The 13,266-nt window shown below is 49.1% G+C and overlaps 1 protein-coding gene across 4 annotated transcripts in view; it reads right to left on the bottom strand.

Annotated features, from left to right (window-relative positions):
* Nucleotides 1-2,313: 2,313 nt before the first annotated feature.
* KCNS1 (potassium voltage-gated channel modifier subfamily S member 1) overlaps nucleotides 2,314-13,266 on the bottom strand; it is a 35,201-nt gene continuing 24,248 nt past the window's right edge. Inside the window, exons 3-5 of one of the 4 annotated variants that reach the window (XR_016444475.1) lie at nucleotides 10,002-11,413; nucleotides 9,294-9,393; nucleotides 2,314-6,927 (exon numbers count right to left, since the gene is read on the bottom strand). Coding sequence is in view for 1 of the 4 variants with exons in the window: in XM_090065035.1 (XP_089921161.1) it covers nucleotides 10,958-11,413 (456 nt within the window). In the remaining 3 variants the exon portion in view is untranslated. Of the gene's footprint in view, nucleotides 11,414-13,266 lie in introns of all 4 variants that reach the window. The other 3 variants (XR_016444474.1, XR_016444473.1, XM_090065035.1) reach the window with 3 other exon arrangements.

Genomic DNA, 13,266 nt, shown 5'->3' with positions numbered 1-13,266 from the left:
TCTCCCTAGAAGATTACAAGGACGAAGCCAGTCACAGTAAAAACTGAGTATCTCAGAGCGTACTGGGAAATGAGAACAGGGCTTGGTTCCTGAGTAACAGAACAGGCCACTATATGGTTTCACCTGCTTGTCTCTGCTGTATATAAAGGTCAGCGCAGAAAGGCATGCAGGGGAAAAGTTCCTATAAAAGGGGCAAATGTACACTAACAGAAAGTTAATGAAAGTAATAAGGGGGAGGCTTCTAACAAAAGGAGCTGGGGCTTTCATTTTTCTAACTGGGTATGCTAGTAGCTGTGGGGATTACTTAGTAGACTCCTGGAGCAGCCTGAGGGTAGAGAGTGCTGTTTGAGTGCTAGGCTCTTGGTCTAGGTAGCATGGCTTTGCCTTGTTATTTTTAGGACCCTGACAAGCAAAGTGGGTTTTCTGACTACTTAATTATGAGCCAAGGTTGGCTCCACATGGCCTATACATACTCTTATTTTCTGGGGACTTGTCTTCTTTCTTTATGGGGTGGCTCTGGCATGAAAGTACAGCTTCCAAGCTCGGATGAATCCAGAAGGAATCTGGGCGGCTGGGCTTTTCTGCCTTTGCAGCAAAGATGATAGCTGCTCCCTAGCTCCTGTTGTGGCTGTTCTGAATCTTCATGTCTCCCTGAAAGCAATAGCATCACTCATATAAATTGGGGCTGTAACAAAACCACCCTGAGGGGGCCTGAGGATCCTAGAAGGCATATTTTGAATAAGTCAGAAGTGTATCAGCTACTTGTACAGCCTTAAGTTACTCAGCATTTCATCTCAATAGGTTCCCTTTCTAACTAGCATTAGTATTTAATGAGACATGAGCAGCCAAGAAATTCCTTACAGAAGAAGCAAGCTGATTCTTCTCATCTGGATGCTTTTTTCTTCTGTAATCTGACTGGCATGTGGCTCAAGACAACACAATAACTTGGCTGTTTTTTCCCCTTATGACGTATTCAGAGGAATTGGTTCTTTAATGCCTCTGACTACAGAGGGCCTGACAGCTCTCTCCTCCTTGCTGCTGATTTATAGAAGGCCATTAATTACTGATCTGCTAGCTTTACAAAGGGGCACATTGGAGAGAGTAATGCCTGGGAACGTAGAGTGCAATGTATAAAATCCTTTAGCTGGCTACTGGCAAAGGTCTCTTGAAATGGTCTGTTGCCCAATGAGACCCAGATGAAGAAAATCTTCCAGTTTTGTAACTTCAGTTTGTTTGTGTTTTGTTTGTGTTTTGTTGGAGTTTTTCTATTTTCAGACCAGGGCCATTCCCAGGAGGCGTGGGTGAACGCTACTTTTAGAACAGAGCTGGTTACTAGGAGAGAGAACCGCTTGTAGATGCAGGCTGCTGGAACCACCAAGAACAGATCAGTGCTGGGTTTTTCCATGCTGTCAGGCTAAGGTCTCATGTTCCCAGGACTGCGCTGACCCCAGAGAGTGGGCAGTCTCTTACAAACACAGCCCTGCAAATTGCTGCTTATTTCTGACGGCTGCTACTGGGCTATTAAGCATTCACAGGCATTTAATGGGATAGAAGAGTCAGGGTTCAAGTGGGGCTTGCTTTATGCCTTAGAAGTTAACCTTGCTTTTTAATGTCAATGATGAGATGACCGTCTTTCCTGATGAGCCATTCTGGATGTCTCCCTTGTCCCTCCCACACCAGCACCCAGCCCAGCTCCACTCCTGTTCCTAAGGCTTTGGAGATGCATTAAAGCCATGCAGTAATATAATGGCAGATATCATGCTAAATTGGCCAGGTAGCAAAATGCAGCTGCATCTCTGCCCTGCATGGTCTTCTCCAGCCTTCCAGGACAGGTGAATTAGAGATCTCTATGTGAAGTGGTGCATGGACTTGGGCTAGAGGACAAGATACTCTTCTTCACAGGCCAAAATGAAGGTGGGGAGGAGGAGAGAGGAGTGAGGAAAAGCACAGCTGAGAAGTCAGAGATGCCCATGCATGAGGCAGTGTTCCTGCGCACCGTTGTTCCCTGGTAAACTTTCATGAAAAAGGAAATTTGGCCTGGATACCTAGGACTGCTTTTAAAGGAGTTTGCCCCCAGATCATCTCCTCACTGCGCTCACCTTTCACTAATACCTGTCAGATCTGTCACCATGTGCTGCACATAGGGGCACTGCCATGAATCTAAAAGCCTGCTGGCATCAGGGAATTCACCCCTTACCACCAAGCTTTTTAACCAGGCTAAGGATCATGTCCCAAATGAACCAGTTTCCTTTTGCTTAAAATTAAAGCTCTGAGCTTGCATGTATGAAGAAACAGATTCCAGAGTGGTGCCCTTAGAATGATCTTTAATAAAATATTATAGTATGCATCCCATGCATAGATAGAAAATTACTTTACATGCTTTTTACTTATTTGCATAATGCTCGTAATGAATACAGTTACGTTGCTCTCACATTTAAATACATTTGGCTACTGGAATATTTAGAGAGAAGGGAAACTCCTTCCTTTATTCAAGTAACTAGCAGGAGCTGGTAAACTCCAGAGCAGAAACAGTGGTCACTTCTTGCTGTAGGAGTGAATGAGGCTATGCTGACTTAGTAATACTGGAAGACTCAGATGACTAGTAATGGCATATCTAGCTCCCTCAACTCTTTGTGGGGCTTCTCTTGGAGTTGGTTCACCAGGCACCCCGTCCACATAATGCCTTTCCTGCTTTGCCTTCAGTGAGGCTAGAACTGCCTGCTAAGCTGTTTAATTTGCTGCTGTTTCATTTAGACAAGCTACTCCTAGGTTGAGAGACCATTGTCACAACCGAGTGTGGGTGAGCGTGGGGTGGCTTAGGCCCAGATTTCCATATCTGCTTAGGTCCAGTGTATGCATAGGCACATCCCATCCCATAGGGAAGTGCCTGCCTCTCCCTGTGGGAATGAATAACCAGGAAAGGCATCGGGTCGCTAATGCCACTGCATGCTTCAAGGGCCACATCTGAAGGTGACCTGAATGAGAGAGCCCAAATTTCTCCATTTGATTCCTTTGAAATCAGTCTTTGTTATATGTCCTGATGGCTCAGTAACCACCAAGCTCCTAGCATCCAGGAAATTGTAAGCAATCCCTTGCATTGTAGACTTAGACATGATGGGCCAGATCATCAGGCCCCTTTCCTGCTAGCTGAGCTTCCATCTTCCACAGAGGAGTCCTTGGGTCACCACAGCATGCAGTCCAACCTGCGTCTCCTCTCCCAGCGCAAGAGCAGTTCCAGCAGCCTCCAGTTGGTCAAGCAGTCCAGCTACCAAGCTGTTCTTGCTAGTGAGATTGAGAGTAGTCAGGGCTAGAGGAGCACAGAGGTGGCTGAGAGGACCTTCCCCAGCTCCTTGCATCTGCCCTGAGCACAGCCCAGACAGACCTAACAACCTGCCTGGGGACATGCAGTCTTTGTTTCTGCAGGAGGAAAGCTAGAGCTGCCAAGGCCAGCCCCAGCCTCCTTGAAGAGCCCTCTCTCTGGGGCGACTTCCTTGCTTTCCTTCCCCTCCCTCCCAGCATCATGGTGCCCAGACACCAACTATCAGAGGGAATATGGGGATCTGTGGATATACACAAAAAGATGGGGAAGCAAATTCCACAGCTTGAGGGGCCCTTGCAACAGCAGCACATTCACCTATGTGACCTAACACACTGATAAGGAGGGGTCTGCAGATACCCACCAGTCCCAGACTCTCAGAGGAAACTTGGCAGGGAGCCCAGGGCCAGTACAGTGACAGGCTATATACGGGAATAAATTAATAGAATCAAAGTTAAATCCCCCACTGTTTCTGTTGCTTTCTGAAGTCTAGCGTATGTCCCTTTTCAATTTCCTCCTAACCCTCTCCCCGTGCAGGGGAGCGGCTGGATGATTGAATCAGCCCTGGGAATTGCTACTGAAGTTCTAATGTGATTTTTTGCAGATCAGGCTGGGGGAGCAGAAACCAACTGCAGCTCCATGCGTGTTTGTAGAGCTTTGACCTTGCCAGTGCTCCTCCCCCGGTCTCCTACTGCATGCACGGCTTGATGGTGTGCTTCGGTGACAGCATGTGCTCAAGCCTGTGCTCACCAGCCATTTCTCAAGTGAAGGGCAGGTTGTCAAAGCACGCGGGTTCTGTCGCAGGCGCCCCCTGAAATTCAGCTCCTTGCTCATGCAGGCAGCCAATTGCAGCCACTTGCATAAATCCCATAGCTCATCTAAGCAGAGAAGTGGTGACAGATCAGGAAAGGGCAAGCGAGCAGGCATTCTGCATGTGACATTAGGCGGGCGTATGTATAGGACAGCTCCCCCCATGTAAGCACCCACAGGATGAAACAGCAGGTCAGACCTGTTCTCATCCTGCTGGGTTTGTGCAGCTTGTTGTTAAGATACAAATGGACCAGCCAGCTTAGCAGCTGAGCCAGGCTGGGCTGGGGCTGGCATGATACAGTCTCCCGATCTGCAGCCAGGTAGACCGGGGAATGCTCCAAACTAGGTGGGATTTGTCCCTCTTTTGGAGAGCTCCCAACTCCTCCCCATGTCACACTGCTGCTGCAGGACCTTTTGGGGGAAGCAGCTGGTTTTGCATTGGGTGCAGTCAGTCTTACTATATTCAGCTGAGAGAGACATTTGTCACCACATCCAATGCAGATGTGACACCTTTAATGAGCATCATAAGGGGACAATACTTCCATTCATGGGAAAGGAGCTACCATTTCCCATGTGGTTAGCCAAGGACAGAAAGGAGGAAATCTGTAGGGTGCTAGCATCAAATACAGCAAGATTTCCATGAGGCACCTCTGCTGAGCAGTTGTTTGCTCCACTTAACTGCAACAGGCAAGTTCCTCTGCTAACAGAGATCAGTGTTGATCCTCTAAAGTCACTCAAGCTGTACAGAATTTATGGTAGCGGATGGTCTCTTCCAGTGTCAAGGACCCAAAAGCTACAGAGGAGCAGCTTCCCTAACCCTGATCCACAAACCTGCATCCACCACTCCTGGAACAGCTCTTGCCCCTAGTTACAAACCCTAAATGTTAGAGTGCTCAGACTCCGGTCCCCTCCTGCTGCTTCTGCTTCAGAGGAAAATGAACCTTTAACCTGGGCCATTAACAAGAAACAGCAGTGCCTTTCATGAGCTGACAGCCTTTGTTCTCCTGCCCTGTCTGGTGCTAGCAGTCACATTGTGGCTCATACATGACTATCATGACGAGTGTGTCAGACCTGGGGCTCCTGTACTGGGGAAATAGTCTTCAAGGTATAATTGCTATTCCTGTTGCTTAGAAATGTGCCCCAGCCCACGCTGGGTCCCCACAGGGCAGTCTCTCCACAGGCCTACAAATGCTGGTTTAAGTCCTGCTGCCTTTACCTGCACAAGGAGAGCTGGATCCTACAACGTGGCTTTTCACAACCCGCAGGAGATGACAGTGACAACAGCCCCTTGGCTGCTGTGACCAGAGCCTTTCCCGCGGGGCTGAGCAGCTTTATCCCTGGCTGTGGTTGGACAAGGCGCTGTGGGAGGGGGCAACAACCCAGCTTGTCCCCACCACAGGGCAGAGGGCCCATCTTCCATGGCATCCCTGCCTGCTGCCTTCTCTTGCCCTTGCTGAGGGCTGCTGTCAAAGCTTCCCAAGAGGTGGGAGCCTCTCCCTAGCCTAGACTAGTCCTCTGGCCCTACACCCTGCTGGGTTCCTTGGGAAACTAGACATTAAAATCATTTGCTGTGATATCAGCATAATCTTCATCTGCTGGGCATGAGGTTCTTTGTCAGGAGGAAAGCTGCTTCCTTTATAAGTCGCTTAAGAGACCTGCTCTGAGTCTGCTGGATCCAATAGCCAAAGCTGCCTTTGTCTGCATTGGGCTCTGGATCGGGCCCTAGCTGGGGACAGGGATTAGCAATGCATTTCCAGCACTGCCTTGCCTGAGCCAGCCTGGCTGTCTCATCACCCTGGGGTGGCCTGTCAGTCTAAGCCGCCTTTTCCTGCTAACTCCCAGCAGGAAGTGCACTGTGCCCATGACAAGCGAGCCTCAGAAGAGGCAATGCATTGTCTGACGGCGGGATAAGCCTAGGCAGCGCAGACATGGCCTGGGGGTGAAACACTGCTATTTTTAGAAAAGCATTTTTGTTGCTGGGGGGGCTTTTCTTGCAGTGACATTACCAAGAAGTATGAAGCAGGAGCCTGAAAGCCAACCAGCAAACAAGGCAGCTGTCTTTATGCAGAGCCCAGCTATGGCAGATGGGACCTGAGGTATCCTCAGTCAGCACAAATGTAACAATGCAGCCACTGATTTTCCTTCCCATGGAGACACCTGGCTACTCAAGCTCCAACACATATCCCCACCCCAATCGCACCAAGGCCATTTTCCAGGCTTCACGGAAGGCGCCAGGAATTATCCCAGTGAAGTCAATGGAGCGAAGCTACAGTGATATTATCAATAGGGAAGTATACTAGTTCTTGCAGCCTGCAATGTTAAGTCTGTGTGTAAAGCCCTTGCAGGTGCTGTGTCCTGATACTCAAAATAACCCACCTGATGGTCCATAGGCAGAGAGAACTCACAAGGCGTTGGGTGCAAGCGAGCTCCCACAATCAAACCTTATTGGAATTTCATTGAGCTAATAGTTGTTTCATCTTCTCTCAATGAAATGTGTCTAACCACTTTGAAACTCTCTGATCTCCCATTCATTCTGACAGTGAGCTGCATCAGCTAAGCCTGACCTACATCACCAGACATGTCAAAACAGCAGGGCCTGTTAAATAATTAATGATCCTCTTCTGAGGCTCTGAGATGCTGTATCTGTGCGGAGAAAATCTCTCACTGCATTGCCATAGGCCAATGGGCCAAATTGCTCTCTGCTGCACCTCTGCTGAAGTCACTGGCGTTCCACTGAAGATCTGTTTGGCTCCATGTGCCTTTAATAGACTCTTTCTCTGGTTACTTCTGTCTGCTGCTGGCTGTCAGGGCAGAGAAAATAGTAACTTCAAGGTCTGATGTTCACATTATCCCTCACAGCCCCACCAAGCTTGGAGAGAAAGAGAAGACATGAGAAAGGGACACTTGCAAAATGGAAAGAGTAGGTGGGGGCTCCTACTCAGAACAGCAGAGTATGGGCAGAGAGCTGGAAATGGCACTGGTGTGCAGGTAATAAGTGAAAGGACATCAACAGAGCCCCATCACGGGTTTCCAGACTGGAGGGGCAGGAGGGTCCCAGATTGTGGGTCAGAAAGGAATTGTGAGGTGGGAAAAGTATAATTAAAGTCAGAATTTTCTGAAACACCTTTGTGTTGGTGAATATAGCAATATGGTTTCCGTAAGGATCTGGAGATGTAAGAGATTCCCTAAGCAAAGATGAGATCATTTGAGGGCTACTTGTTTCCAATCTAGAAGAAAAATTATGGACAAACAGAACTAACCCTGGAGAAATGCCTCCAGATAGGAGGGGCAAATGGAAAAGGAAATGACAGCTACTTGAACAACTAAACAGGCTCGACATGATAAAGAACACAGGAGTCCAGGGGACGGGGTGTGAATGCAGACATCATGGTCTGTTGTACGCACAGGCACACAGAGGTGACACACCAGTAGAACACAAAAAACCCAGGCTAGAGGCAATGCTGCAAGGAATATAGGGTAAAAGGAGCCACTTGATGCCCAAATGCTGCAGCTACCTTAGGAAGAAAGAAGCTGCAGTGCATACAGTGGCTGAGAGCAGAAAGGCCTCCAGTAAAGAAGAAGGAGTTGAACAAGCTCCAAGGTGCTGTGTGCACGTGCACTAGAGGAAGGCTGCCAGCTGTTCAGCTGTTTGTAGCTGCAGCTCTGCTCTCGGATCAACACCCAGTTCCATTCCAGCTGGACTCAGCAGCCAGCTGCAAAGTGATACGCAGACACGTTACACTGGAGAAATGTGCTGCACGCTGGTGATGCACAACAAAACCCTTCCAAGGGCAGTAGGCACGTGCAGGTTGTCAATTGGAAGGTCATGAAACCAGGGGCATTATAGTTTAGTGTTTATAGTAACTGCCAGAGGAGCACTGCTTAGGCAGGACAACACGGAAGTATCCTCCTAGTGAGGGTAGAGGGGGAGGGCAGTCATCAGGAGACCAGTCCAAGTTTCTGCTAGAAGAGGAGAACGTCTTTCAAAGAAAGAGGCACCTAGACAGCAAGCTGAAGTGAGACAGAGACCTCCTCTCTCTGCAGCCTACGTGACTGCTGACATGCAGATGTTTCATTAGCCCTGGTGGAGGCACTGGAGAGGGAACACAAAAGTCCGCAAGGAAGAGTCAACACACACCAACTGAAACTAGCAGTGTAGTTCAGCAGCCTAGAAGGGCTAAACTGAGGATGTGCAGTGATCTAATATCATAGAACAGAACACAGTATTCTCAGGAAGGATCTACGGTACCTCTGGGTACAGCACACTTGGTGTGCGATGTTGGCATGCTGAGCTGTAGGAAGCATTCAGTCTCACCTTCATGCTGGTACTGCTGGGTATGAATGACAATGGGCATCAGCCCAGCCCATTTTGAGTCACTTGAATTAGGAACTAGCTGAGGATGCTATCATTTTAAGAGGAGGTGTCAAGGTTGAAGTGATCCAGGACCATAAGATAGAGCCAATGGACAATGGTGCAAGGTGGGCACAGCATACGGTTGACTGACAGCAGGAAAGTGGCCAACCTCATGACATCCCAACCCACACCTTCCCCAAGAACCTACTTATTATGGGCACCATGTCTCAGCATAGATTGCTGCTCCAGCCTCTGGGAGGTTAGCCATCTGGAGGCCATCCAGGGAAATCTATTGCCAGGAAACACATTTTTCAAGTTATGGCATCTGTATCACATGATGTGTTGACAATGGGCCAGTGTAGTACATGAGGATTGACATGAGTTAGCACCAGATGGGTATTTAAGCACAGAATACTTTTTCCTTGGTACCAGCCAAGACAGTCAGCAGTGAAGACAGGGAAGAGACTGATGGCAAAGGAAGAGCAGAGAGGAAGGGATTCCTCTGTGGAGCAGCACTGGGTCATCACAGTACTCCCACTCAAGGATGACATATACCCCAGCACAAGGACTGGTGGGTGAGGTCAGAGGCTCTGTTCCCCATGAAGTATCTGGGATTAAGCAGAGCAGTAGGGAACATCTAAGAAACTGAAGGGGTGTGGCTGCTTGGGAAAGGCCATGGAACAGTTTGGAAAGCTTGGGAGTCAGAAAAAGAAGCAAGGAGCATCCAGGAAAGCAAGAAAGCAGCTTGGAGAGCAGGGGAAATCTTAGAGAAAGGAGGCTGAATCAGCAATAAGTGTTGTGATTGCAAAGGACCTGCTTGGAACCAGCAGATAGCTCTTGTTCTCCGAGTTTCATTTCCAAATGGCCATTGCATGCAGCTGGGCATCCAGGACAAGAGAATTTCTCCAGAAACCTGTAAGAATGAAGGCCAAAGAAGAAAACCTGTTGGAGGTCACCAACATATGGGCTTGGAGCACATGTTTAAGTAAAAGCCAGGGTTTTTCATTGCTTTGGGGCTTTGTCCACACAGTGGTGAAATCGTCTCTTCTTTCTGTATCTATCAGATCCCCTGCAAAGCTGTTCTTCCATGGGTCTGCCCATCAGAGCTCTGGCACCCACTCCCAGCCTAACCGGAAAGATGTGGCAAGATTGACAGATTGGCTATGGGCAGTTATTCAACTGGCTGGCATGCTGGTTTATTCAGAATATGCCACGCCACTCGGTGCCAGCCGGGGGAACACTGAAGGATGGGGAATCACCTCTCTCCTTAACAGAGATCTCTCCAAGGACTATCTACATGGTGCCACAGAGCCATGGCAAACTGCTTTCTCTGGCTCTCCAAAACATTGTTCTTTGGGGGGTGCTCTCTTATGACCACAACACTTGGCTGCCTGTGAAAGTGAATGCATTCTCATTAATGAAGGCGAACAGATGTGCTGATATTGTGGCTCTTACAAGGACACCTGAGCACCATTCCAGCCTCAGCTATGCACTGGAAGAAAACACATATTTTGATGTTACCTTCTCTGTGATCCCACATGGTATGTAGACACCATTCACTTTACCACCCTCATTTCTCCTCTTCATCCACTAAGGAATGGACAGGAAGTGATCAGTTAGGATTTCCCAAGGAAGAAAGCTGTAAGCAAGCTGCGGACCCAGTGTTTAATGTCAGCTCAGGTTGGGTACTTGTGGGACAACCAGTCAGGTTTAGGCTTGTCCCTCTGACTGGTTCTTTGCAGAGATTATTTCACCACACCCTAGCCCCCAGGAAATGTTCCCCTTGCAAACACAGGGAGAATTTGGAGTTCATGTGTTTCAGAGTGGTGGGTGGGAAACGGGAGCTAAGTGCTCAGCACTGACATTGTGATAGGCCAGACAGAAATTTGGGCTGCAGGACGTTGGAAGGAGTTACTGGTGGCCAGGCAGACCAGGTCTTTCTGCTTCTTGATTTGGTTCTTCACCCTTTTCTTTTCTTTTCTAAGTCCTTGGTAACTTAATTTTATTTCCTAATTGGCATTTGGGGGCTCTGACACTATTGCCATTACTACAGTGAATACTGTCATTCAGTGCATGTCCTAATGGATACAGCTGCTGCCTGCTGTCACCACTGCAAGGGTTAGAAACAGCTAGAACCTAATGGGCATATCTTGTTGACTCTTGATTTGTCCTTTGCCTGGCAGAGAAGTTTGTCAGATGTTGCGCACAGTGTTAAGGAGGCCAGGTGGACTTTCTTGTAAATCTGGGGCAGCCCAGAGCTATTGTCATTCTAGTTCTGGTGGTTTTTCTTCATTGTCCCAGCACAAGGGCAGTGCACTGTGCAAGCATCATCTGGGGTGTTTCATCTCCTGTTTACTTCCAGTGCATAAGAGTCAGCAATGGTAAAAGAGTGAGTACCACTCTGACCTGGTCCTTCAGGCCATGTGTGTCTAGGAGAAAACACCCTGGTGGAATTGTCAGCTCTAGCTGCCGTGGGCTCAGTGAGCAGGAAGGGTATCTTTGGTCAGGCGCTGGCGGTCTGGCTTGCTTCCTTCCTGGAAGATTTCACTTGGAGCCTCCGAGTCTTGATTCTGGCTGGAAAAATCGTCAGTGTCTTCTAGCTCCTTCTTGTCGCTGTTCCTTACGGCAGCCTCCAAGGCTTTCTGCTTGCGGTAGAAGTGGGAGAATTTGTTGAAAATGATTGTGATGGGCAAAGCCACCACCAGGATCCCGCCCAGGATACAGCCTGAAGCTGCCAGTTTGCCAGCCACGGTCACTGGCACCACGTCTCCATAGCCCACAGTGGTCATGCTGACCGTACCCCACCACCAGCAGGCTGGGATGGTGTCGAAACCAACATCCTCCTCTTTCTCGGCTGTGTAGGCCACTCCAGAGAACACAGAGACTCCCACAGCCAGGTAGAGCAGCAGGATGCCCACCTCCCTGTAGCTGTGCTGGAAAGAAGAGCAAAGGGAGAGTCAATAGGGACCAAGACGTTCTGTATACAGGGCCAGCAAACAAGGACTCACTAGCAATTATGCAAAGCAGGGTTTCTTTCTCCCTCTGTCCTGAATATTCTGATTTTCATGTTATTACATTTCTCTGGGTGCCATGAGGGAAATGACTTTTTAGGAGCCCATTCCCTTCAGTCTGACCTACCAACCTCCTTCAACCTACTTGGGCACCTTAGACCTTGCAGTAAAAGTCTTCTCTTCCTTATCCCATACATAAAGGGGACCATGGAGCATGGGGAAGCCAAGCAAGAAGGGATTGGGAGTGGAGGGGCTCACTTTGCAAAAGTGAGTCATGCAGCTAGGGCCAGCCACTGAGCCTTCACTCCCCCTATGTGTGAGAAATGCCACCGGTGGGACTCTCTGAAATCTGACCCAGATCATGCCTCTCTCACGAGGAGTTGCCATGCAGAATTGATTCCAGGATCAATCCACAAGGCCCTCAAACCCCGTGTTATTTCCCACATAATCACTGTGAAAGATGAATGACTCGGAGTGGCCAGTGAGTGGCATGCCCAGCACTCCTGGCATTTCAGCACTGAGCTGCTGGTGGGCTCCAAACCATCCAAAAGTCCAGCAGTGCTCTGGACTAGACTCCAGTTTGCATTCAGCTGAAGGCAAACCTACCTGTTGGCCGCGGCATTTGTCAGAACCATGATTGATTTTTCCAGTGGCAAATCAATACCTGTCATCCTCTTCCTTCATGCAGCATGTAAGCAAGCATTCAGAAGAGGAGGGAAGATCTGCAGGAAGAAGGGAGCTGAACCACAGGTGAAACACTGCTAACAACAGCACAACTGCAGGGGAGGTTGTGAGACAGCGTGGCCTTCCTCTTCATCTAAGAGGAGTTTGATTAGGTGGCTAGTCTGGCATTCTCACAAAAGAGTCGGCCCTGTGAGGAAATGCCCCATCCTCCCAGTAGCAGCAGATTAGACACACAGCTGTCATTGCTAGAGCAGCTGCAAACTGGGACTAGAGAGCAATGCAAGAGTTCCCTGCCCCCACGACAAAACACTGCCTGTACAACACACGGTCCTAGGGGGCAAGGGGTGGGGAGCAGTTTTCAGGTTTGTAACTCAGATACAGGCCTGAGACGTTGCTTTATCACTGTGTTCAGTGGAGGTTCTGCAACACTGGTAATCGCAAGAGCCCCACAGATACCTTTCAACCTTTGCTGCCATTGTGAGGGTCAGATGCACATACTCCTCGCCAGCGCAGGAAGGACCTACAGAGGGTATGGGCAGTTGTGACAGACTTGGGAAGAAGGCAAAGAGGTCCCCTAGATGTCACCCTGGTTCTCGGCAGGAGCAGAGTCCAAGACTGAGGACTACACAAATCCGAGCAGTCGCAAAGCTTCCTCACATGCGTGGATGAGCTTTATCTGGCTCAAGAAGTCAATGAGCCAACAAGAGGTAAAGCATTGCTGGACCTGGTACTGGCCAAAGAGGATGACCTAGTCAGTGACCTAAGAATCGATGGAAAGCTGGGTGATAATGACCACAAGCTGATCGCCTTTACTATCCATCGCAAGGCTGGCAAGTCAGTCAGCAATGCAGAAGTCCTCAGCTTTAGGAAAGCTGACTTTGATAAGCTCAGGAGGCTCATTGTTGAGGTCCTAAGGGACCATGACTCGACAGGAAGAGGAGTCCAAGAGGAGTGTTCGCTCCTCAAGGGAGCAATCCTGACAGCACAAGGGATGTCCGTCCCATCTCAGAGGAAGGGTAGCAAAAGGTCACAGCAACCCCCTTGGCCCAGCAGGGAACTCGAGGACCTCCTATGCCTGAAAAGAGAGACTT

Source organism: Crocodylus siamensis, chromosome 10 (assembly GCF_052110815.1).
Source record: "Crocodylus siamensis isolate JL-2025a chromosome 10, ASM5211081v1, whole genome shotgun sequence".
Taxonomy (NCBI): domain Eukaryota; kingdom Metazoa; phylum Chordata; order Crocodylia; family Crocodylidae; genus Crocodylus; species Crocodylus siamensis.
Note: the sequence above shows the minus strand (reverse complement) of the source record. Positions and strands in the feature narration are given on the sequence as shown.